The 25,182-nt window shown below is 43.2% G+C and overlaps 1 protein-coding gene and 3 non-coding genes across 4 annotated transcripts in view; all 4 read right to left on the bottom strand.

The window, feature by feature from the left end:
- Window positions 1-25,182, bottom strand: part of TEX14 (testis expressed 14, intercellular bridge forming factor) — a 28,451-nt gene that overhangs the window by 1,199 nt on the left and 2,070 nt on the right. Inside the window, exons 2-30 of the mRNA XM_062507125.1 lie at window positions 21,198-21,312; window positions 20,772-20,937; window positions 20,284-20,420; window positions 19,613-19,694; window positions 19,074-19,204; window positions 17,505-17,618; window positions 17,081-17,204; window positions 16,544-16,722; window positions 15,933-16,084; window positions 15,096-15,286; window positions 14,737-14,863; window positions 13,472-14,418; window positions 12,682-12,782; window positions 11,652-11,731; window positions 10,813-11,079; window positions 10,143-10,243; window positions 9,733-9,843; window positions 9,276-9,366; window positions 8,471-8,561; window positions 7,356-7,418; window positions 6,198-6,322; window positions 5,313-5,497; window positions 4,549-4,600; window positions 3,968-4,039; window positions 3,177-3,254; window positions 1,508-1,625; window positions 1,246-1,341; window positions 493-592; window positions 42-118 (exon numbers count right to left, since the gene is read on the bottom strand). Coding sequence (XP_062363109.1) covers window positions 42-118; window positions 493-592; window positions 1,246-1,341; window positions 1,508-1,625; window positions 3,177-3,254; window positions 3,968-4,039; window positions 4,549-4,600; window positions 5,313-5,497; window positions 6,198-6,322; window positions 7,356-7,418; window positions 8,471-8,561; window positions 9,276-9,366; window positions 9,733-9,843; window positions 10,143-10,243; window positions 10,813-11,079; window positions 11,652-11,731; window positions 12,682-12,782; window positions 13,472-14,418; window positions 14,737-14,863; window positions 15,096-15,286; window positions 15,933-16,084; window positions 16,544-16,722; window positions 17,081-17,204; window positions 17,505-17,618; window positions 19,074-19,204; window positions 19,613-19,694; window positions 20,284-20,420; window positions 20,772-20,937; window positions 21,198-21,312 — 4,273 coding nt within the window. The remainder of the gene's footprint in view (window positions 1-41; window positions 119-492; window positions 593-1,245; window positions 1,342-1,507; window positions 1,626-3,176; window positions 3,255-3,967; window positions 4,040-4,548; window positions 4,601-5,312; window positions 5,498-6,197; window positions 6,323-7,355; window positions 7,419-8,470; window positions 8,562-9,275; window positions 9,367-9,732; window positions 9,844-10,142; window positions 10,244-10,812; window positions 11,080-11,651; window positions 11,732-12,681; window positions 12,783-13,471; window positions 14,419-14,736; window positions 14,864-15,095; window positions 15,287-15,932; window positions 16,085-16,543; window positions 16,723-17,080; window positions 17,205-17,504; window positions 17,619-19,073; window positions 19,205-19,612; window positions 19,695-20,283; window positions 20,421-20,771; window positions 20,938-21,197; window positions 21,313-25,182) is intronic.
- LOC134052732 (small nucleolar RNA U3) lies at window positions 22,333-22,547 on the bottom strand. Its single transcript, XR_009933884.1, has one exon. It is a non-coding gene; the product is annotated as a small nucleolar RNA U3 (small nucleolar RNA).
- LOC134052744 (small nucleolar RNA U3) lies at window positions 23,572-23,786 on the bottom strand. The gene has a single exon (XR_009933896.1). It is a non-coding gene; the product is annotated as a small nucleolar RNA U3 (small nucleolar RNA).
- LOC134052742 (small nucleolar RNA U3) lies at window positions 24,909-25,123 on the bottom strand. The gene has a single exon (XR_009933894.1). It is a non-coding gene; the product is annotated as a small nucleolar RNA U3 (small nucleolar RNA).

Here is a 25,182-nt window from a genome sequence, read left to right as displayed (position 1 = left end):
ATTCCTACCACAATTCCAGTTTAACTCACAGAGTGTCTCACCTGAAGGGTGGAGCTGGAGCCAGCTGCTGCTGCTGGGGGTGGGATTTCTGATCCTTGGGGGGCTCGTCTGAAAAAAACTGGGAAATTCAGCTCAGAACATGAAAGCCACACAACACTGCAGTGACAGCAAGTGAAGCAAGTGCTACAGGTTTCTCTGCTTGATTCACTCAGCCACATTTTGAATCAGAACCCTGCCCCAGCTCTGCTGCTCCTGGGGCATCACCCTCATGGTGATCAAAACCAATCCTGCTTTCAGTCCCTGAATCCCAATCCCAACCCAGTTGTGACAGAACACAGGGGCACAGCTGCCAATGCTGTGCAATAATAAGCACAGTGGTGTCACCCCCAGGCTTCTAACATTTAAAAATTACCACCAGTATTTGCAAAAGTAACCAGAGATTTGGGACATTTCAAACTTTGGGTGCATCCAGCAGCTCTAGAGACAAAGAGCACCTGCTGAAGTTCCTGGTGCTCTGCCTCCAGCCAAGGCTTCTCTCTCCTCTACTCCATTCTTCCTTCCAACATCTTCTGGATCCTGCAGCCTGGCAGCCCTTGAATGACAGAGTTTTGTGTGTCATCCTCATTTAAAAAAACAAAAACAAAAAAAAAAAACAAGGATGAAACAGAAAATTCTGATGCCAAACATGAGAATGTCTCAAGTTCCTTAGTGAGACAGAACTTAGGGATGACTTATGAGCACTCACTCTGGGGTTGTTCAGAGTTATTGGGCTCTGATCTTTAGTTCTAAGAGGAAAATAAGTTATTTGGGACATGAATCTTCTTGAAATGATGTTTAAATTACTTCTGCCATGTTCTTCAAATTTCTTAATACACTGCCATGAAAGCACAACCATTTTCACAAACTCTTCTTTCTAAAAAGCTTTCATGACTCTGTTCTCTTAATGCACATTTTCTCTGTCTCAAAAAATTCCTCCATTCTGTCAAATTATCTCTGATTTCTATGAAATCAGCACTGCCTTCCAAGCCTGTTGAAATATTTGCTTTCCACCTACAGGAAGTTGTATTAACAAAACATTCTTTTCCCTCTCAGTTTAGGAGGAGAGTTCACATTGATGTCTCCAGGCAAGTTCCCTGACACTCCACTCCCTAAGGAGTCACAGCCCATTTTCTGAAAAGCCCTGCACAGATCTGCACACACCACACAAAACAAACCCTTGAACACAAATATAAATTACCAACTCACCCAAGAGTGTGCCCCCGAGGTTCTTCTTGGATCTCCTCATCTCCAGGAACTGCATGCAGCATTCCTTCCAAAATATCATCGAGACTGGAGTGAGCCCTGTTAAATAAAACATTTCAAAGTGATGGTGACAAGGTTCATGCTGCAAATTTCCAAATAAAACAGTCAAAAGGGTATTTAAAGTTTTCTGTAAGCATCAAATCTTGATAAAATTTTAAGTCTTTCTAACTCAAAGCCAAACATGCCTTCCCATCCTTTTTCATACCTTTCTGTATCCTCTGCTAGATTAAATGACTCCTCAGTCCATAAACTCTGATTTGTCTTCTCATTTCTTCCAGATTCTTTTTCTGTCTCTCCGTTTTCCATTTTAACTTGATCAAGAGCTATTCACATAAACAGCAAGATTTTAGTATCAAAGGAAGGTAATAAAGACATTAAAATGTTGTTTTCTTTGCTGCACTTGGGAAATTTCCAGTTGCTCACTTCTCAATCACTCTTCCCTCAGTGGTCTGATTTTCTACCAGATGAATAAATTCCCATTATCTGCAGTCAAAGGTGGCCAACAGCAAGACCCAGATAAATATTTCACTCCAACACATTTCCAGATTCACAGGACTCAATATTTTGTTTCCCACTGAAATGAAAAATGCATGTGGAAATGAATCTTTAATCTTTCCCCTTCCAATCCCAGATATGGGAGAGAAACCCAAGGGAAACCTGAGGATGTCAGCTTGGTTTGCCTATTTATCAAAATCCAGTGGTTTCTCCTCAAAGACTTATCAGCCAAGTTCTGTTCCTCACAGAAATCAGGGTTAGGGTTGGGTTTAGGGCTGAGAAAGACCCTACAGCTCCAGGGCCACTGGGGCTGGGAAGGGCATCCCATGGTGAATTTTCTGATCTGGAAATTCATGGTGATGGGGTTAAACTTAGGTTTAGGCTGATGGGGAATATTTCAGCCCCTTCTGCTGGGCTGTGATAAGCAGGAAGCACGAGGCTGCCACAAAAAAAAAATGGGAGTCTGAAATAGCTGTGCTTTATGCAAATACAAGAAAACCACAGTGACTGAGCAGCCAGCAACAGCCTGCTGCAGTCCTCTCCTCCTAAAAACAAGAAGCTCCAATGAACTTCCATCCCTCAGGAAAAGATTTAACAAAGCTGTAGGATAACCAAACATGTGCCAGCATCATTCTCAAGTGACTGTGCTATTTAGCTTTTTACAGACTTAACTCATGTTCTGCCTTTTTTTTTTCTGTCTTTGCCTTTTTTTCTCTCTTTTTTTTTTTTTTTACCGCCACTCACTTTGTGACTCACAGGAGGAAAGAAAAGGCACAGCCTATAAACATTTAGGTTTTCTGCTCCTCTGACACGACTTGTTGTACATCTAAAAATGATTCCCACTTAGCACCATTTGCATTTGCAGCAGCACAAAGATTTCACCACTCTGCTGTCTTTGTAACAGAGCAGGAAATACAATATTCATTACCCCAGAGGAAGCTATTTTCTTACTCTGTGAAATCAGAGGCGTTATTTCATTCTAGAGAATTAGGAACATTAACAGGTAGGGTGCCCTGGCCACTTTCTGAACTGAATCACCCTCTCAGAATGGAAACTTCAATGGATTTGATATCACCTGCCCACCACCTCTGCTCCTGTGGGTGTTGTCACCTGTGTTTGAACACAGCACAAGCTACAGTGACATAATAAAAGCAGAAAATTAATTCTTGTGGTTAGACCTGCAAACCTCCCACAGCAGCTCCCTGTGGATTTTGGAGGGAACACACAGGGAAAGGCAGCAAACACTGGTGGGGGCACCAAGCTAAAAATTGCAGTTCATTGTTACAGCTGAACAGTGATGAGGACTCAGAGGCATTTTGCAGCAAGGCAAAAGGAATTTTCTATTTTTAATCTCTACATTGGCACTATTAGCAACTAACCATTCACTTGCACTCCTGAGTCTTGCAATCCCATCCCTTCCAAGCCTGGAGTGATGGAATCTTGCTGCTTTAAGTGTTCTGTTAAAAACAGCATTATTTCCATATTGATCTAGGTTGACTATACACTAAAGTACCATATAACTTTATCCATCCAACCCCTAGAGAAAAACCTGTACCTGATTTATAATTATTTTATATATTAACCTACAAACTGCTCCTGACCATCATTAATGGCATCACTGATTATGCCAATCTTGTTTTGGTGAATGAGGAAGTAAGGTCAGGATGGCCACTTTAATTATCCCAATGTATGGTGTTAATTTAGGAAGAGCTTAATGATGGAATAAGCAAAGCAAGCTCTTCTCCAACACCCTCCCAAGTGAAAACCACGCAGAGTTTTTACACTTTGTGACTGGAGATGTGTGTGAACACAAGAAGAAATGTAAATCACTGAGCTCTGCACAGGCACCTGAGGGTTGCAGCTGCCTCCTCTAATGGGGAACACAAATTGCTCCAGGACACCTTTGAAAAATACAGTGCACACCAAATTCCTCTCAGTGTTAAACTCCACCTGCACTCAGTGTGCTGTCAGCAGCAGCCAGGAACCACTCAGAGAAATGCAGAGGCTTCAAGAACTGCCAGTTATTTCAGCTGTTGATGCCCAGCTTCCTAATCATTGACTGCAACTAATTTGGAAGCTCTCGTGTATTTTGGCAGTGAATGGTTTGGGAGAAATCCTGACTGGGCACAGCTGGAAAGCCTCCCACTGTTTGGGGTGAAGTGCCTCTTACCAATTTCATCCAGCAGCTCTTGGGCTGGTGGAGGCAGCTCATCAATGGAGGGGGGAGATGACTCTGAGAGTGCTGAGATAGAGAAAAAAAATCATCTAGTTAATTAGCAGTGATTAATCCTTAATAACTGTGACATAGGCTTACACTCTGATAGCATCTTGCTTACATATTTCATTTAATACCCTGCACGAGCCTGGCTCATTCACATTTTATCAAATTTCCCTAAATAATTCCATAATGGAAAAATCATTTCCAGCCAGACATGCACATTCAGCTCTCAATGCTCTATCAGAAATTTGAGGCCAGTAATATTTACACTTCAAACAGAGGTTGATTTAGAGGTCAGAGTTCTTAGTCTGCAGGTGCAAACACAAAATCCATAATCTAATTAGCACCAGCAGTACATGGCTGAGTGCAAGGCTATTTATCCCTCTAAAAAGAGACATCCAGGAGCAAAAAAAAAAAAAAGAGAGGGGGAAAAAAAATGAAAAATAATTAATAGACTGCTAAGTTTCCTTTCAAATCAGTTTCTGTGTTTATTGAACAATTTATTTTGGCTGGGGCTGGGATAAAAGACTCACCAGGTGCCTGCCTGGTGTTTCTCAGGGATGAAACAACTGGTGGCAACCCAACCTGTGTGAGATCAAACAGAATGAAACACAAGGAGCTAAACTGAAAAACTGCTGATCTTCCATCTCCCCTTCAACATCCTAAATCCAAAATGAGGTAGAACCATCAATTAAAGCCTGAGCTGACCATTAAACTTTAAATTAAGCTTTTCAATCAGTTCAGAATATGAAAATAGAGTAAGACTGATGTGTCAAAAATTTTGCTTAGGCTGCTGTGCACTCATATTTTAGCTGTGAGGTATCATCAGCTACATAATCTTAATTTCAACACTCTGAATGGACAATTGGGTGGGAATTTTCTGACTGGACAGTTCCCAGATTTCTTCAGATCCCATTCTCTGCTCGAGATCTTTCATTATTAAAGCCAGGCACATCTGTTCATCAGGATAGCCCCCCCCCCCAAAATTAAGAATTTGTAACCAGAGGCAAAACCCCACTGCCCTCAAAACTGAAACATCCATTTAATTCTAGAATAAGTTTTTGGACAAGAAGTGACAGTTATCAGCAGAACCACTCAGGGCAACCCTGCCCTGTAAATGAATTTTAAAATTAATTTAATTAATTCCAAGTGTTCTGGCACAGGAGCAGCACAACACAGACCTCTACTTGCATTTATTTTTAGTTAAAAATATCATTTATTTTTAGTTAAAAATATTTTAAGGAATATTAAAAGAATATTTAAAGAAACTCCTGGCCTAAGTTATTTTTGGACTTACAGGCTCCTTCAGTCCAAATGGGCAAACTCTTGGAGTTGGAATTTCCATGCTCCTCTCCCCTTCACAGGCTGTGGTGAAAGTCTTGAACACTGTGGAGGAGGTCTCATGAGAGCCACAAAAGGAAGAGTCTGAAGAAAATTCATGGTAGTGTTTGTATTTCTCAAAGGCTAATGGAATTTTTTCCTCTAGAATTAAAAAAAAAAAAACATAAACAAACAAACAAAAAAAAAGGGGGGGGGGGGAAAGACAGCAAAGCTGGAGAATTATTTTTGCATCTTTATCACATTTCAACAGAAGCAGAAAGAAGTTTAAAGGGAAGAGGCACCTGCACAAGAAATTCTTGAGAAACTGTTACCCATAAAAGACCAAATTGATAACTTAGGAGATCCACCTCAGACAAAACTTTGTCTACTCAGAAATTCCAGCCACTGTTGCACAAAATTAATGAAGCACAAAGCAATTGTTAATTCATTACTCTTAAGCACTCTAGTTCAAGAAACATTTATCACATTATTTAACTTGTTATCAACACTCAAACCAGACTGAATGCTTATTAAATTAAAATCCACATGTATCAGTTCAAATTAAAATGAGTTAATTTCTGATTTTATGAGAGACCTTTCAGGCAGTGACTTTTTCAGCTGTGTCCCCTGTAAATTCTCCTTTAATTCTGTGTCTTTGGACAATGAGATTTCAAGCAACAGGAACAACAGCATTTCTTGTGGCTCCTCACTGCAAGCCTGACATTTCTGCACGGTGTCAATGGGGCTTCCATGATTCACCTCCATGGTTTTTACATCAAAAAACTCCTGGCAGAAAAGTCTGGCTGGCACAGAGAGGAGAAATCATTCCCTGTGAATGCTCTTTTTCCCCTCCCTGCATTACCTGAGCCCAAGGGGGTGCTGACACTGGTGGGAGCGTGGCTCAGCCGTGGGGTTTTACACTCCACACCCCTCTGGAAGTTCTGCTCACAGGGGATGCTGGACAAATCCTGAATATCTGCCACTGATCTGAATTATTGAGAGATGTTCTGACAGTTAGAATAGCCACTTCCTGCACCTGTGAATCACCAGATTCTGCTATTTTCAGTGTCTTGAAATTTTAATTTTGTGCTGTCTTATCTAGCTCACTGGAGTGGAGGGAGATGTTCCCTTTGAAACTTCCCACAGGAATCTGGGAAGGTTCAAAATCACCCTCCTCAGGAATGTTGCAGAGGCAGAAAAGGTTCATTATTTGATTCCCCTTCCTTTCCAGGATTTCTTAAATAATCCTCCTATAAAACCAGCTCAGGAAGCTGCTTCCAGAAAGGGTAGGAACTCCAAATGTGAACCAAAAACGTAGAAAAAAATTCCCCAAAGCCAAGGGAAAACCTCAAGGTTTAACAAAATTGAATGAGCCATTAATTAAGCCTAAATGTAGGTCTTGGGAGCAACTAAAAGAATGGCTCTGATAAACTGAGACTGCTGAAGATCTGCACAGGTACTGACACACACCCCCAAGTGAAAAAAATTAAATCCAAATTGATCAAACTCTGGGGTGATACACCCTGGATTACATTGTCCTCAAAGGCCATGAAAGAACAGACACCTCTTGCACATCAGTAATTTTATGCAAATCTCCATTAGCTATAAAAATAAATTAACTTCATTAGTTGAGTCACAAACATATTCTGCTGATTTTTCCTCCTTGAAAATCACAGGGCTATTTCTGTAATAAAATTTATTTGGCTCCACACGAGCGATTTGCTCTTGAAAGTGATTTTATTTCCCCCTGTGCCATATGGAGAGAAGAAACGAGGAATCCTCACACTTTATTGGGAAGAAGCACACCCAGATTAACACCAAGTTAATTACTCCTGAATATGAAAATATTTCCAACTAAGGACAACTCTTTTACACCAATCTCACAACTTTTCACAGGGTAATTCTCAATACTCTGGGGAGTTTTCTTGTGGGCTGTCTCATCTCCCTGTCTTGCACCAACATAAAATTTTGTAATTCATGACCAATTTGCTGAAGTTTTGCTGTAAAATGTGGCTCTTACACATCTTTTTCTTGGCATTCTTCCTGTGGCTCCCACAGTGTTGCTTCTCGTGCTGCATCCACCCTGAAATGAGGGAGGAAAGATCATATTCACCCCCAGAAAATTATGGAAATAGAAGGATTTGGTTTCCTTTCTCTCACTACCTTCTCTCTGAGGTAACACTGCAGCTCATAAACACTTTTTGCTTAAAACCTTAGAACGTGGAGACTGGTAGGAGAAAAAAAAAAATGTCATTTTAAACAGATAAAGGATTTGTTAAAACTTCTAAGTGACATTTGCAGCTTCAGAACAAAACTGAAATTAAATAAAAGAAATCAAAATCTAGGAATACACACCACTCCATTGTTCCATCACCCTTTGATCTCAGGTTGTGACAAGCCCACTCAAGGTCAAAGAGGATTAGGCAGATGCTCAGAGAGCAACATCCCCTCTGTCCTGCTGCCAAAAGTTCCTAAGTGAAGGGAGCAACCAAAACCTTTTTTATTTTATCCCAAAGCCAAGTGATTTCCAGTGCTGGTGCCTCTCTTTGTCCCAGGGAACTTCTCTCCATGCTGGTAAAATATAAAATTTACAGGACAAAACAACTCTCTTGCGTTTTCAGAGGGGAACAGCCAAACTCCAAGAGTTCAGACACTGCAAAAGCTGATGGTACCCCCAGGCAAGATCCAGTGAAAAATTCCTGCACTGAGCTGATCCCATGGGATTGGAAAAGGCAGGATCTTCATGGCACTTGAGCTCCAAAAGCAAAGCACAACAAAATTAAAGCAGATGAGTGAAGCCTTAATTTGAATTATCTTTGCTCTGTTTCAGGCTGTGGTTTATCAGTGGAAAAGGAATTGTGCTATGTACATGGCTTATTTTTTTTCCCCCCCTATTTAAGCTCCCTCATTAAGGCAAAAAAACCTCACCAAACACTGCAAAAGACAAAATCCCTTGAGACCTCTGAAAAGCCCTTTTTGTATTCTCTTAGCAAGAAGCTGAGTTTGTAGATAATCATTAAAAACCACCACTGGCATCTTATTTGAATATTAGATATATAAGCAGAATTAATGAAGAGAGCACACTTTAAAAAGCTAATTTATGCCTGAAGGAACAATGAAAATGAGTTTCTCTACCTGACTCCAGGCATTTGGCCCAGCTGATTCACTCCCAGCCTGTTACTGCCACAGCTCTGTGGAGTTGTGCTGCAGAATAGTATTTTTCCTCCTGAATGCAAATAACAAATGTTCCCTGTTATTAGCTTTTGCAAGTACAAAAGAAAACAATGCAACTCATTGAACAGGAAATTGTGACTTTATCAAATTTTTAATTTTTTTTTTTTTTTTGTCTGAGTTCTTGTGACCTTTGTTGTTATCGAGAGACAAATGTGTTTTAAAGATGCATTTTCATAAACATGGCACAGCTGCCAGACAGGCACTGAAGCACTGGGGAATATCACAACATTTACAAATTTGAGCTAAAAGAGACAACAGAATAAGGAAACAATGATTCTTCCATTATTCTGCACACGCACTCTGTCAGCTCCCACTGTTTTTAAGCCCAAGATCCTCCCAGCAATGAGAATATTAATGTGTAAATACAACTCTAATTCAGTTTCCAGCACCACAGCAAGTTGCATAAAAAGATTAAACTTAGCCCCAGGGTAAAAATAAAAATGTTTCAAACAATCTTTTGTTTTGGCTTTTTTAACTGAAACACAGCAAGTACATAAACACTGAATATGAAATTATTTCAGGCACTGCAATGCCCAAACCAAAATCCTAAGTATCCTGAACTCTCCCAAAAATAATGAGGAATAAGAGATCAATTGAGCCTGAAGAATGAAGGTCCAGCCTTGTGACAGGAGAGCTGCTGGCAAAAATATCAATTCAACAATTCTGTGTCCCTGACTCAGAAGTGCTCAAGAAAAAGGACATTTACCTGGAGCCTGAATTCCTGATGCTGCATCTGCAGGTAATTTCTGTAAAAATCCTGCACAAACATCTTCTGCTTTGCCATCAGCATTTGAGGTCTGAAAAGAGGGAGGAAAAAATTAATTAATTCCATTTTTGACCAAGCAGCTGCAGAGGGAGGGACAACCCTCCCAGGATGATGTTCCCAATAATGAGAGTGGAGAGAGAAACTCTTCAGGAGCTCATCAGCAAACAGCCCAGATTTGATTTAACAGTTAAATAGAAAAGTTTTGCATCTTACAGAAATTAATGAAGATCAATTTGCTAGCTCTTACTTAAATCTTTATTTGCAGGTACTATTCCAAAAGAAAAGAAGAATGAAAAAAAAAAAATCTCCTATTTTCCACAGCTCTCTTCAAATCATAATGGGAGCACAATTAAACCACATGTTGTGCAACTTATGTCCAAAAAAATGTTATTTTTACCTCTGGTTCTGACCTTCCCTCAAGAGCAGGAGGAAGGAAATCAGGAGTGAAGAATTCTTCAGTCACATCAGGAGGTGAATTAAGGGAACAATGTAATTCCCTTGAATGTCCCTGTGAAAAACACCATCACCTGAGATGATCCCACTGTCTATTAATAAAAAATAGACATTTCAGCCAATAAAAAACACTGAAAATCTGAAATCCTATTTAATTTGTTCACTGGCTTTCAACCCACCTCCTGCTCCTGGCATTACCTTAGTGGTTTATAAAACAAAACAAAAAAAAAAAAAAAAAAGAAAGAGGGAAGGAGGAGGGGGATTGTTACTCAGATCAGCTCAGGATGCAACACCAGACTAAACTTTTCCACGGATAAGGATCTGCCACTAAATTCCTTGGATCTCTGTACATACTCTGGAGAGATTCTCAGCTTGCTGAGGAAGGACTGAACTCTCAGGAATGGCTGCTCCAGACTCTGCTTGCTCATCTGGTGCTGGGGACTGGCAGCTGCTCCCTGGGATGTCAGAATGGAACAAAATGATTAAGTATTAAAAAAAAAAATAAAAAAAGATGTGAAGTGAATGATCTGAGGCACTGCTGGAATATCAATGAGAGCAGACAGTGACATTAATTGTCTGTCAGGAGCGTGGAGAAATAATGACATTTGAATGTTCACCTCGTTAATGAATCTAAGCAGGGGAACCTTGCCCTGTTCCTTTGGCCAGAACTTTTCAAAAGCTTCACCCACTGAGCTGCTCCAGAAAAAGCATCTGTGTGGTGAGACTGGAAGAAATGGAAGTGTGAAAGCACACTCGAGGGTCTGAAAGCTTTGAGTTTGTCATGCTGATAACAATAATCAGTGATGATGAGGTCTCCAAGATCCTTCCCTCCACCTCTTAACACCTAATACTCATCTTATCTCTATTTATGCCCATCAAACAGTGCCTGACTTGCTCTGAGGGCAAAACTCTGGAATATAAAATGGACAATTCTTGTAAAAAAAAAATAATTACAGAAGCTGAAATCTGATTGGAAATGGAAGGAGACAAAAAGAGAACAGAGCATTTTACTCCTCAGCCTCACCTGTGGAACTGCTGAGTGCAGGCTCCAGATCACTCTCCCCAGATTCAGCTCTATCCTCACTGCCCAGGTCCCAGGGCTCTGCACCCTCACCTGGCTGCCACCCACACCTCTGCTGCTCCTGACTTTTTGGGGTTCTAGCAGGGACATGTTGGGAGGTTTCCTTGACACTTTCTGCTTCACTTTCAGACGTGCATTCACTGGCAGGGTAAGCACAGCTGAGCCCCAGCTGTCCCGAGGCCACTCTTCTGGCCATTTGCTTGACTTCAGCTGCACAAAAAAAACAAAATTACCACTTCACACCACAGAATCTGGACTTCCAAAGCATACCCTGTGTTTCATTGTGCCTGCAGACTTGGAAATGCTAAGGTTAGAGCTGGGAGCACAGTCTTTGTCATGCAAAGAGTGAAACACTTCCTTCCATTTTAAATGAAGCTTAAAACCTGCACGAATTGACATGGAAAAGTTTCTGCAGGAACAGGTTTTGTCAGTTTGATTCTCTATTATCCATTCCTGTGCTGCCATCCACTGGGCACTGCCATCCCTGCCTTTCCTGAATCCACACACACTGCCCAAAACCAGGCTAGAAATTCCTCCAGCTCCATAAACCAAACCACCCCAACGTGCCAGGGATGATTTTATGCCCGGAATGTGCAAGACACGGGATCCCACTCACTTGGTTTCCATCCAAGAACAACCTCACAGAGCTTCAGCAAGAGACAGAAACCTTTCCTCGTGTGTTGAGTTTAATGCATTGCACTGCAGCAACATTTCTGACATTAATGCTGAGTTAACAATGATTTAACACTGGTTTAACACTGATTTAACACTGGTTTACTCACTCCTCCATCCCAACTGCATCACCCTCCTCTTCTCACATTTTGTTTTGCTCCAGAATTCAGCTCTTGCTTTTGAATGGCACCTGCAATAAATGATTATGAAATGCACAAACTATTTTAGAGCACGAGCATATTGTGTCAAGTATTCCCCAGCCAGGAAAAGGCTCCAAGTTGTTTTAACATTAATTAGAGCACGTGTGCTCTCAGCCTTTTAACAACCCAGCAGAACCAGCAGATTGAGCTGCCAGGAGCTTGGAAAGCACACACAGTTATTTAGGTCTATTCTAGATGAACCAGACAAGCTGTACATTCAACTCTGCATCTCAGAACTGTCAGATGCTGCAGCTCCAAAACCACACCATGGATGATGTGGGGATTGTTTCATTGAGGTGATGATCACAATTTCAGACCTGGACAAGAATGACTCTCCCACCAGAGTTCACTCCCTGACCATGTCAGCACCTGGAATATTTCTAATATTTCTAATAGTTCTAATCTCTACCAACAGGTCTTTCTGATCCAAATGGATTTATTTTAAAACTGCCACAGTTTTCCTGATTTGACAAAACATTGAAAGAAGTGTCTGTCCCCCTCTTTCCAACATGAATCAGCACAAGTTTTGCCAGGTAATTTCAACACGTGCTTTCCATTCATGTTTAAAAACACAAAGAGATGACATTAAAATAATTTCTACTGGGAATTGAAGGAGGCTGTGCCCAGAGAGGAGAACCACCTTTATTAATATCTTCCCAGACTGCTCTCCTAAGGCACTGGAACAGTTTTGGATGATTGACCTCCATCCTAGAGGCATGTGAAATCTTTTTTAACACCACTCTTTAACACAAAGCACCCTGTCACAGCAGCTCTGCAGCTGACAATGACTCACAGCAGGCTCCTCTCTGTACAGATGGCTTTTGCTTTACTGAGAAACATTTAATGCCAGCCTTGATCCTGATGTGCCTCCTTCTGACAGTGTCTCTCTCCAGATCAATCTGTCAGAATTAACTCTTCTATGAATAAGATCAAAACTCACCACTTCTCTCCCCTTCTTGCTGCAGGATGTGAATCAGCTCCTCTCTGACACTGCAAGTTGAACTTCTGTTGGCATCTCGCAGACACGTGTGGGAGGAAATTCTGAAATGAGTCCAACAAGCCATGATTCAGCACACACTGGGCATTCTGCTAATTACTGCCTGAGCTCTCTGTGAGGCAGCCTAAGAACAGGACAACACAAACTTTATCCCCTGAGCTCTATTTTAGCTGCCCTACCCAGCAGAAAGGATGACAACTCCAGGCCCCAGCCTAGCAATAGCAGGTTTTAGCATTTATAGCTTAAAACTTAGTTTTAGGACTTATAGCAGGTTTCAGGTGCAGGCAGGCAATCAAAACATGCAGCTTCCAGGGGGATGAGTGGCCCTGAATGACTCAAGATTATCCCCACAGGAGATATGTACTTGAATTTCTCTCTTTCTCTTTGGTCTGTGTATTTAATAATGAAAGTGATCCAGAAACCCTTCCCAGTTACAGTTTAGGCCTCAACACGAACAAAAATATTTCTCCACTGGCCTTTTCCCTGAGAGTCCCACCTCCATTTTAGTGCAGGATTTGGATTTTAACCCCAGCCTGAGCCTATTGTCCTGGGGAACTGGAGAAAAAGAGGAAATAATACAATTGCACTGCTGAGCTGTTTTCATTCCTGTATATAATGCACATGGATACATTTTAAAGGCCAGTTTCATCCCTCCTCTTGGACACCACCCATCCCTGCATCTCTCTGCCTGCTAAGGAACACAGAAATGATAACCAGGCTCCCTGCTCAGTACCTCCTGGTTTAGGCTCACTTCATCATCCAGGCCTTTGAATCCCAGATCACGATGGCCGGTTGCAATTTTGCTCTTCCACTTCTCTTTTTGAATTGCCTCTCTTTCCTTGGCTGTCTTGGGAACAGCCTGGAAGCTGTCTCTGCCTGGTGCCTGACATGTTATTGATGGTGGAACGTAGTCCCTGGATGGAGGAGCTACAGCATTCTGTAAAAAAACATCAACTCCAGAAAAAGTCTTATCAGTATTTTGGGTAGTAGCAGACTCATTCCAGTGTCTTCCTTGAGAACCTTCCTTAGGAAGCAGATTCACCCTGATTTCCTGGTGCAGCTTCTGCTTTCCCATGGCCTCCAGCCTGTCCAGCTTCTCCTCTGCCCTGCTCAGGGAATCTCCAGCCTGCTGCAGCATGCTCTGCATGATCCTGAGGTTAAGGGCACACTTGCTGATGTGCTGCTCGCTCTGGGAAGGGCTGCTCAGCCTCCTGCCAGCATCTCCTCTCACCTGAGACAGGGCAGAGGCTTCTCTCACCCTTTCCTCTTCTTCCTCCTCCACTTCTTCCTCCTCCTCTTCTTCCACCTCCTCCTCCTCCTCTCCAGAGAACCCCGTGCTGGACTCCAAGGATTCCCCCCCCTCCTCCTCACCCTCCCACAGGCTCTGATCTTCCTTTTGCTGCTTTTCTGCATCCTTCAGAGCTTGCCCTAATCCAGGTTCTCCTTCCAGGAAGTCTTGGGGACCTTCTGGATAACTGGCTAGGATTTCATTCATTTCAAAGCTGCACAGGCTCCCATCCACATCACTCTCAGTGTAGTGAGAAGCCCCTGTCTGGAGTTCAGAGGAGACATCAAGACTTCTGTCCTGTTCAGTTGGCTCTGCACTGGCTGCTGCCTCCTCCACCACCAAAGCACTGTTCTCCTTGGGGAAAGCAGAGTATTTGGGGGCAGAAAAGCCACCTGAAAAATTCAATTTGAAACATTAAATCGTTTCTCCAGAAATGCTTTTGCGCATTGAGGAGTTATTTAGAAATTCCACGAGCAGCATTTGACACCTCTGCTGAAAACTGTGCCTGAACAAAACAGATTCAGAGTCTTGAGTCTACATTAACAATTAAGTGGTAGCTAAAATCTAAAGCCAACTATTTTCAAGCTTCCTATTTTCAATCTACATTATAAAATCTGTGAGTGCTCCCATTTTTTAATGATTTATGTCATACTGCTGTGGGCTGAGGAGCACATGAAGGACACAGTGACATCCTGCTCCAAGGAACTCACCAGCCTTGCTTAGCTCTTTTTCCTGGATCTCCACTGTTCTTTTCTTGAACCTAAAAGCTGATGCCCAGCAGATGTTCACATCTGCAAGAACAGCAGATCTCTGGCCACCTTCAGACTTAACCAAGTCCTGTAAAACAAAACAAATAACAAAATAACAAACAAACAAACAAACAAACAAAAAAAAAAGAATAAAATACAATTGTATTTGACAGTTCTGTGTCTCTGCCTGCTCTTCTCAGGGAGTTCAGCTCCATGAGCAGAACACTGAGTGCTGGATCACTTCTTCTAGATTTAAGCAGAACAACTTGAATCTGAATGGCCACAGCACATCCATCAAAGATTAGAATGCTGGAAATCACCTTTAAGTCCTTTTTCAGGATATACTGAATATCCTGCAGCTTCATGGAGCGGCTCCTCTGTTTGGGTTCCAGCCCTGACTTGACAACATCATAATAGATCAGGGGGAGCCTGGCATCTGCTTCCAGCTGCTCCCCTGAAAGGATGAGCTGTTTAATAGCTGAGTCTTCCACATCTTTCCAGGGAGGGCTCTCTGCAAGACACAAGCACAGATTTTATGTCACCAGTACATTAATGTTAATGGAAATTTAAAAAAAAATCAAAATCACATTATTCCCCATCCATTCCCTAATTTACAATTAAAAACAAGCACTGGCATCTCCTCCCTGTCTTATTCCAACTCTGGGTGCTTTCAAGGGAGCTGACAGAAATATCTCGAGTGACACTGCAAACAACCCTGCTTTGGATTCTTCATCAGGATTAATTTTTAGGGTAATTGTTTACCCCATTTCACTGTCAGAATAGTCAAAATGAATTACAGAGCAGACATTATCTGCAATAACAGCAACAATACAAGAATAGAGTAACAATAACTTATCTCTAAGTTATCACAGAGATCAAAAACATGAAAGCTGTACAAGCTTGTTCTGAACACTGAAAAGACTTAACTGAATCTTTTGCTGTGCTGGTAGGAAGAAGAAAAATAATCAGCAGAAAACAACTGTTTTTCTCCCATATCCACCATTAATTTCATCCTTTAGCCACACACTTTTTAGTTTCCTGATCACATTTTACAGAGGTTTCCAGTAATCTTTGTTACTGTCATTAATTACTGGGGGGGTTTTTTGCCTGTTTCATTTTTGAAGTTAAACTCTCCCAGCCCAAATCTGTGCATTCACCTGTCAAGGTCTCCTGCAGCACTGCACAGAAGCTGTAAACATCTGATTTGACTGTCCCAGGTTTCCCCAGGATTATTTCAGGGGAACACCAACGGAACAGCTGGAGTGGGACAGGAATTCGGGTCAGATCACTGTGCTCTCCACTGTCCTTGCTGCAAAAAGGGGAAAAAATTGTCAATCAGGATACACAACACATTCAACTACAAGGTTTATATTAAGGAATTAAACACCTGAGTGTGCTACAGATTGTAGTTTAGTACATAAAAGGTTCAGAACACGTCTGCAAACAGAAAATGGCAAAGATTTTCTGGGGAAAGCAACACCTCCTTTAACAACTTCACAATAAAAAGAACTTAAAAAAGCTGAACTTTTCCCAACAGGAGCTTTACAAACAACCCTTTAGATTTGACCATAGATAAATCACAGGAAGCCTGTAATTTTTTTTTTTTTTTAATTTTCCAGTATGTCTGGGGGATAATTTCAGTGATAATTAACTGAGATGGAAAGAAATGCTCTTTGTCTCAGTGGTGGCACTTAATTGCCACCAATGCAACGAGGCTTTGGATGCTCAACCCCCCCCATTTCACAGCGACCCTGAGGAAGTTTTTCACCTCTCTATCATGTACTCCAGGTTGCAGAGCTTGGCCTCCCCAGAGGACACAATTTGGATGGCATAGGAGGAGAGGGAGCGATGGATGAACCCCTGGGAGTGCAGGAAACGCAGAGCATCGAGGATCTGGAGCAAAATGTGCAGAATGGTCTCTGTCTGCAGCACTGGGAATTCTGCACGCTGGGAAAAATAACCCAAAAAGCACCAAATTTTGCATGGCAGGTCTTTAAATTTGACGTGAAAGTTATTCTTATTTTTTAGGGTTATTTTTTGCTGCAGGAGGCAACAGATGTGAAATTCATCGGAGGGAAAAGAGGAAATTCATTTTTTGGTTCTCAATAACAAACAAAATTACAGCACCTTAAAAAGAAGAGAAAAATATCAAATGACAACAATAAAACACAGATAAATTGATTTTTAAAATAAGAAAAAGAACCAGAAACTCGGATCCAGACTGAGGCTTTTGTCTTCTTGAGGAAAGACATTAGTCACTAAGCTTCTGATTAATTATAATTTAAAATTCAAGCATTGCAGTTACCCTTTCATGGAGGATGCTGTAGAGAGAGCCAAAGTGAACCCTCTCATAGACCAAACGAGTTTTCTCCAGGTCACTGGACAGACAAACAGACATCAACTGCAGCAAGTGAGGGTGGCTGAGTTTGCTGCAAAGGGAAAGGAAAAAGCAAATTTGCAAAGCAAATCTGAGATGGAAAGAAGGAAAGTCCTGGCCTGCTCAGTGTTTTTATCAATATGAGCTTTCACTGGAGTGTATTTCAGTGCCAATGTATTTTTCACTAAAATACTCGATTTTAAAAGAACAGGAGTGGGAAGGAAACTGTTATTTCTTATCTGGGGAAGAAGTGCAAGGCCAGCCTAACACTCCTGAGGTAAATCCCATTTCTCCCCAGGTAAATCCCATTCCTCCCATCCCTGGAGAGCCCAAAGCCCAGCCCCTGTCCCACCTGCAGTGCTCCTGCTCTGCCAGGAGGAGATCAGCCAGGCGCAGCTTCCAGCTGCTCTGCTGGGGCTGGAAGCTCAGCTCCTTCACTGTCACTCTGCTGCCTCCCCACATCAAGCTACAAGAACAAAAGGAATTTGGATCAGATGCTTCCAGCAGTGTTTTTCCCTCTTTTTTTTTTCCTAATTCTGTGGTTATTTACCAAGAATTTTGTAGTGTTTTGGTGCTGCCTCCCACTGTCAGGAATTTAAATTTGAGGGGTCCCGTTCTTTTGAACTGACAATAAACTCGTCCTGCTAAAGCTTGGTGGAGCAGGAAAGATTCACTGCTCAAAATTCCACCCCTTCCACAAGGAATTCCCTTCACCAAAGGCCAGCAGTGACACAAATCAGAGTTTTAAGGAGATTAAATCACCAATTTGTCAATTCTCTGGCTGCCTCTGAGGCACAACTGCATGCTTAACACACAATAAATAAACAATACCATATTATTGTGATTACTACAAATAATTATACAAACAATTACATGCTACCAAAGATCTTCAATAAATGCTCAGCCTGCCCTTGCAAGTCTCATTTCACCACGGGTTTGAGCAAGTGAGATGCACACCTGGATATCCAGAGGATATCCTGCACTAAGATTTACAAGGATTAAATGCTCAGCAACACAACCTGTGCAACCCTGAATGTATCTCTCACCACAGAGGGATCAATACTGAAACACTGCCATCAGTGATTAGCCATAATTGGGTTAATATTGCTTGTGGGTTGTTCTTGGCCTCTCAGACACCACTGTGACTCAGATATTAATCAATGAACAGCAGAAAACAAGGTGCAAGCAGGAAACAGGGAATAAATATAAAACAGACATGGAAAATAACCCAAACAAAGCACTGGTGCAACAATTTGCTGTGTGGTTGTCACATACACTATTGGAGTGTGAAAACAGAGGCCTCTCTGAGTCACTCAGAGAGAGAACAAAATACAGCAGTTAAATTAAGTCTTTAAAGAAATTAAAATATATTAAGCCACACAGACATGAAACAGAGGTGTAAGCTTTAGTTTCAAGTAAGTAGAAATATTATTAAATTGCATAGGTATGAAGGAAAAGTATAAATTTTAGTTTTAAGCAAGTAAAAATATTTTCTGTCTTAAAGAGCAAAAGTCTTAGAATCTAGTGTAAAAAACTACCTTCAGTGGACTTCAAGAACAAACTTCAAGAACAAGCTTCAAAAACATAATTCTAGACATAACAAAAATACAGTAAGAATATTGCTTACATTCTTCAGGTAGAACAGACAGGCTCAGTGCACAAATTATATGTAAACTTTTGTTTACATATAAACCAGAATTCTATTAGGTTTAGAGAAAATGCTTCAGCTTTGTGTTTTTAGCTCACTGAGTAATTTGTAAATAAAAATCTGTGTATTGGAGATTGAGAGCTCTCTCACTCTCTCTTCCTCCACCACCACCATCATCATCATCATCACCACCACCACACAAAAGAAGAAGAAAGAAAAGAAAATCTTGACAAGACACAAAAGAGGGGCTAAAATCTCTTTAATTCCACTTACTTGGTCATGGTCATGTAGGGCCCCACGGGGTAGGAAAATGCTTGTTCATCATCAGCCTGAACCACATCTTTCTCCCCAATAATTGGGAGAGAAGCCAGGTAGCCCAGGTGGCCACTGCCTGTGAGACAGAACTGAAACAAGGCATCACCAAAAGGAAAATGCAACAGTTCCCAAAATCCATGAACAACCTGAGTGCAATCTCTGCGAGGGCAGCATCAGCTCAAACATCACGGTGACGTCTGAAAAATCACTGCCAAAATCTAAATTTCCCAGCAAAGCTGGAGCAGGGAAAGCAGAACCAGTCCTTAGGAAATCCCAGAGTTGATATTTAATAGGAATTTCTGTTCCAAAACCAAAGCAGGGCCTGTCAACCACCTGAATATTTGTGCTCTTTGTGGGTTTTTTCCCATCTTTTCAGCAGAAATAAGAATGCAATAAAGTTTAAAATAGCACAGATGGGATAGTTACTGTGAGGAAACAGGAGATTCTGGAGAAAATGTTCTCAAATAATTAGAAAATCCCTTCCCACAGCATCTTACCTTCCCAAAACCAAAGCTGTAAATGTTCTTGGCCACACTGGGTTGTCCTTTCAGTAATTTACCCAGAGGAATCTCAGCATTTCTAAATACCAAAAACAAAAGCAATAGGAACAACTTATTTTCTCCAAGGTCTGGATATAGAGAGAGAAAAAAACCCCAGAATTTCTGCCAGAATCCTGCATTTAACTGGTCCCACACACATAACGTGGATGTTAAAATTCAAAATTATTGTGCAGCTCACTAAAACTTTTTAGATGCCCTTTTACAATATTTATTTATTTAAAGCAAGATAACCAATAAATATACTGTATATCCTGCACTGCTTTTTTGTTCACAATCCTGTATTTTTCCCAACATGTATCTGACACAAAAACTCCTGAAACAGTTGGCAACACCCTCCAAATAGATCTGCAGTGACCTTAAAAATTCAAAACCCAAACTACCTCATGCTACCACTTTAATGCCACTAAAACCCAGTGCTTTTAATGCTGATTTCAAGAGCTGAATTAATAAAGTTTCTCTTAATATACAGATATCTACAACTATCAAGTTTTTACTTAGAACTGTCACAGCAGAAATAAAATTAATCACAGTCGACTTAAATCTGCTATTGTCCAAAAGATACAAGAACTTGTTAAATAATAGAAAATGCAAGAAAAGTCTCTTATTACCCTTGGACAAGGCCACCAAACCTCGAGGGGCTGCAGATCAAGGCCTTGGAGGAGCCAACTTTCCTGAGCAGATCAGAGGGAAGATTCCAAATGGCAGCCTGCATGTGCAGTGTGCACTGATGGATAAATTCCAGCATCTGGGCAGGAGGAGAAAAGGGGGGGAAAACAATAAAAATAAAGCTCCAGAAGAAGCAAAACCATTTCAAAGTCATCAATTAGGATTATTGGAAAAATAACTGGTTACCTGTAATATGGAAATGGGCATTTTGAGAAGTGCATTAACATAAAAAAAAAAACCAAACTTGAAGATTATCAATTACATGAAAATGGAAGAAAAGCTGGCTTCAAACAGGCAACCAAATTTGAAACTTCACCCACAGAAAACTGCAATTTCAGTTTTCTTTTTAAGAGGAGCGTTGTGATAACAGGGAAGAGGAGTTTTAAATCAATATTGCAATGAAGAATCAGATTTCCACACAAATAAACACCTGAGCACTGCTTTCCTTCCTGGCTGACAAAGCCCAGAACTGGGGAGTTTTCCCCTCTTTGTCGTGGACTCGGAGGTCTCCTCCTTCATCCAGTAACTTGCTGAGGATCCACTGGTTTCCTGAAAAAGCAGCTGCATGCACTGGGGTGCTCCCATCGTAGCAGCGACTGGGGAACAGTAAAAAAATGTTCAGCAGGGGGAAAAAAAAAAAAAAAATAACATTCCTGGAATGTTTGTGCGCTCCCAAATAACAGAATAAACCGTGAGAAAAAGGAAAATTATTCCTCTATTTACCTCAAGGAGCTTTGGTTAAAATAGCAATGTGCATTTTCTTCATTTATGCACAGTGAATATTGTGTTTCACACTGACTAAACCCACTCAAAGATTAATTTTAATTAAAAAAAAAATAAATGTTTGATACTTAACTGATTGGCATCTGAGCCATATTCCAGCAGCACATCCACTATTTTACCCAGCCCCAGCAGTGCAGCAGTGAAGAGACAGGTCTGGCCCATGGAATTCACAGCATCAACAAAAATTCCTGCAAAGAAACCCAAGATTCTGAGGTGGTGCTTGTTTTATTAAATTTTTAATAAAAGCTGATGCTTCATCACCACGGAACTGACTGCTCTGAGCTGCTGCAGATACCAAAATACAACAACAGAAATTGAGAACAACAAAAGAGCAAATTATATTTTTGATGATTTTCTATAAGGGTGGAAAGCACTGCTTGTCCACGAGGATTTTAAATAAAGGATGTGTTAAGTGACAAATTGTACTTTTATGTGCTGTGTAAGGAATTAATAAGGATTTACATGTTCTGTTTAAATTAAGAGAGATGGATGTATAAGTTTAGACAGATATATGTGGAAATATATGTGTGTATATATATATATATTTATCCATCGTGTGTATAAGTATAAATTATGATGGATATAAAATATATACATATATTTATATATATGGATATGTATGTGTTTATAAGTACAAATGATGGATATAAAGTATATATATATACACACATATATTTATATATATGGATATGTGTGTGTATAAGTACAAATGATGGATATAAAATATATATATATACACATATATTTATATATATGGATATGTGTGTGTTTATAAGTACAAATGATGGATATAAAAAATATATATATACACATATATTTATATATATGGATGTGTGTGTGTTTATAAGTACAAATGATGGATATAAAGTAGAAATGGATGAGCACCCATAACACAGGAGGACGGGATTAATAAATAAGTAAATTATCCTTTATTAATTAGTGCTGATAACGCTAAGGTCGCAGGTTCGATCCCTGCACGGGACATTTGATGCGTTCATCGTAAGAGATGAACTCTGTCATATTTGTGGGTTTTTTCTTTGTGATTTGGAATATCTGGTTAATTTAAACCAGATTTATTAACTGCAATCCGGTATTGATTATCAATAGGGAAGGTGATGAGAATGAACGGGACAACGATGGACCTAACGAACGGAGCAGGGAGGGAAAAACTCATCTGCCTTTAACCAGGAATAAAAAAAGGGCCACAAACCACTCAGCCCGTGCTCTCTCCCTCCCGAGCCCCAAACTCCGGGACCAGGAACGGTCATCAATGGCCAGCGGCTCCTGCACAAGCAGCACCGCTCGCCCGCTTCGCGCTCAGGAGAGAACACCCCGCTCCTCCTCGTGGTTTGTGACGCCGATCAGGGAAGATCACTCTCCTCTAGTGACCAACTACAGAAATGATCCCTGAAAGTATAGTCTTACCGCACCACCGCCCCCCGCGCCCGGCCCTGCCGCGCGCACCCGCACACAGCGCGCGGCGAGCCCCGACACCCGCCCCGCGCGCTCCCGGCAGGAGACGGCGCGGCCCCGCCGAACCCCCCGCGGTCCCGGGAGCGCGCCCCGAGCCCCCGCGGGAGCGCCCGCGCCCCGCGGAACGGCCGCGGGTGGCGGAGAGAGGGACACGCCCCCTTGATTTACATGTTTCTCCCCCGATGGCCAATCAGACGCGTTCCCGCGGCCCGGAAGCCGCGCGGCCCCGCTCCCCTCCCGACCCGGCGGCTCCGCGCGCTCCCGGGCCGCTCGCCGCTCCCCTGCCTGCTCGGCAGCGCCGTCCCGAGCGCCGGCTCGTGCCCCAGTTTGCAGAGCCCATTCACGCACCCAGCCGAGCGATTTTTGTTGCTCTATTCCGTTCTGTTCTCTGCTCTGGTTAGGGTGGCTCACACAAAAAGCCGGCTCTCCGATTACCGAGGCTTTATACGATTTTATGATGGCATCAGCATTCATTGCTTACAAACTACATCGCTTCTCTTAATTGGTACTCAACCCCTTATTTACTAGTTGTATCTCTCTTTTCCCGTGCTGATTAGTCCGCTTGTGCTGCTCCTCCCTCCACTTGGGCCGGGCGCTGTTATGAATATGTGGTCAGCGGGTCGGTGGTCGCGATGGAATGACCACTGACCTGTCCAGAGCCCGCCCCTCTGGGAATCGCGATCTCTTTTCTGTTATACAAAACGAGAGAGAAGCCTCCGGCATTTACAATACAGCTGCTTAATCTTCGCTGCCTGCTTGTAATTGCTGGTTACTCAGTAAAATTGCCAAGTTTGGTTGCGATTCGGAGGGGCTGGGTGATTATCAGCATCACCCGCAGCACTGCGTGGGCTCAGCGGTATCGGGGAGCGTGAGCCCCGCACAGCAGCAATAAAGCCCCGCACACAGCTCTGCGCTGCTCACTGACAAACTGATGGCAAAACCTATTTTTAACCAGGAATAAAAAAGGGCCACAAACCACTCAGCCCGTGCTCTCTCCCTCCCGAGCCCCAGACTCCGGGACCAGGAACGGTCATCAATGGCCAGCGGCTCCTGCACAAGCAGCACCGCTCGCCCGCTTCGCGCTCAGGAGAGAACACCCCGCTCCTCCTCGTGGTTTGTGACGCCGATCAGGGAAGATCACTCTCCTCTAGTGACCAACTACAGAAATGATCCCTGAAAGTATAGTCTTACCGCACCACCGCCCCCCGCGCCCGGCCCTGCCGCGCGCACCCGCACACAGCGCGCGGCGAGCCCCGACACCCGCCCCGCGCGCTCCCGGCAGGAGACGGCGCGGCCCCGCCGAACCCCCCGCGGTCCCGGGAGCGCGCTCCGAGCCCCCGCGGGAGCGCCCGCGCCCCGCGGAACGGCCGCGGGTGGCGGAGAGAGGGACACGCCCCCTTGATTTACATGTTCCGCCCCCGATGGCCAATCAGACGCGTTCCCGCGGTTCCGGCTCCGCCCTGCCCAGCCCCACGGGGACGCGGCCGCCGCGCCCCGTGCTGGGCCCACGACACGGCACGGGAGGCGGAATCGCCACCGGGTTCTGCCTTGTCCTTTGTCACTCGCTGATGGGCACCAGGTCACAAAAGCCCCCTGCAACGCTACAGACTTTGGGAAGAGTCGCTGGAAAGCCGCATGGAAGGAAAGGACCGGGGGATGCAGCTCAGTAGTTGGTGCACAAGAGCGGGCAGCGTGGCCAGGTGGCCAAGAAGGCCAATGGAACGTGGCTTGTGTCGGCAATAGTGTGACCAGCAGGACCAGGGCAGTGACCATCCCCTGAACTCGGCACGGATGAGGCCGCACCTGGAATCCTGCGTCTGGTTTTGGCCCCGGCACAAACAGGACACTGAGGGGCTGCAGTGTCCAGAGAAGGGAACAGACTCTGGGAAGGGTCACGGATCTGATGAGGAGCAGTTCAGGGAGCTGGGGGTGCTCAGCCTGGAGAAAAGGAGCCTCGGGGGGGATTTTCACCCTCCCTGCAACTGCCTGAATGGAGGGTACAGGTAGATGGGGACTGTCCCTCCTCCACGGAAAAAGTGACAAGATGAGAGGAGACGGCCTCAGGTAGCACTAAGGGAGGTTTTGCTTTGATATAGGGGAAAATAAATTCACTGGAAGGGCTCTCAAGCACCGGCACGTTTAGCCAGGGCAGCGGCCGAGACCCCATCCCTGAAGGGATTTGTTTATTCAATATGTGCTTCGGGCACTTATGGGCTCAGGATTCAGGGACAGCCAATTCTGATTGCGCAAAGCTGAACACCTCACTCCTACGATCACTCTTTCTTTAACCAAGAATAAAAAAGGGTCACAAACCACTCAGCCCGTGCTCTCTCCCTCCCGGGCCCCAGACTCCGGGACCAGGAACGGTCATCAATGGCCAGCGGCTCCTGCACAGGCAGCACCGCTCGCCCGCTTCGCGCTCAGGAGAGAACACCCCGCTCCTCCTCGTGGTTTGTGACGCCGATCAGGGAAGATCACTCTCCTCTAGTGACCAACTACAGAAATGATCCCTGAAAGTATAGTCTTACCGCACCACCGCCCCCCGCGCCCGGCCCTGCCGCGCGCACCCGCACACAGCGCGCGGC

This window comes from Cinclus cinclus, chromosome 22, assembly GCF_963662255.1.
Source record: "Cinclus cinclus chromosome 22, bCinCin1.1, whole genome shotgun sequence".
Taxonomy (NCBI): Eukaryota; Metazoa; Chordata; class Aves; order Passeriformes; family Cinclidae; genus Cinclus; species Cinclus cinclus.
This window is presented reverse-complemented; position numbering and strand designations above follow the sequence as displayed.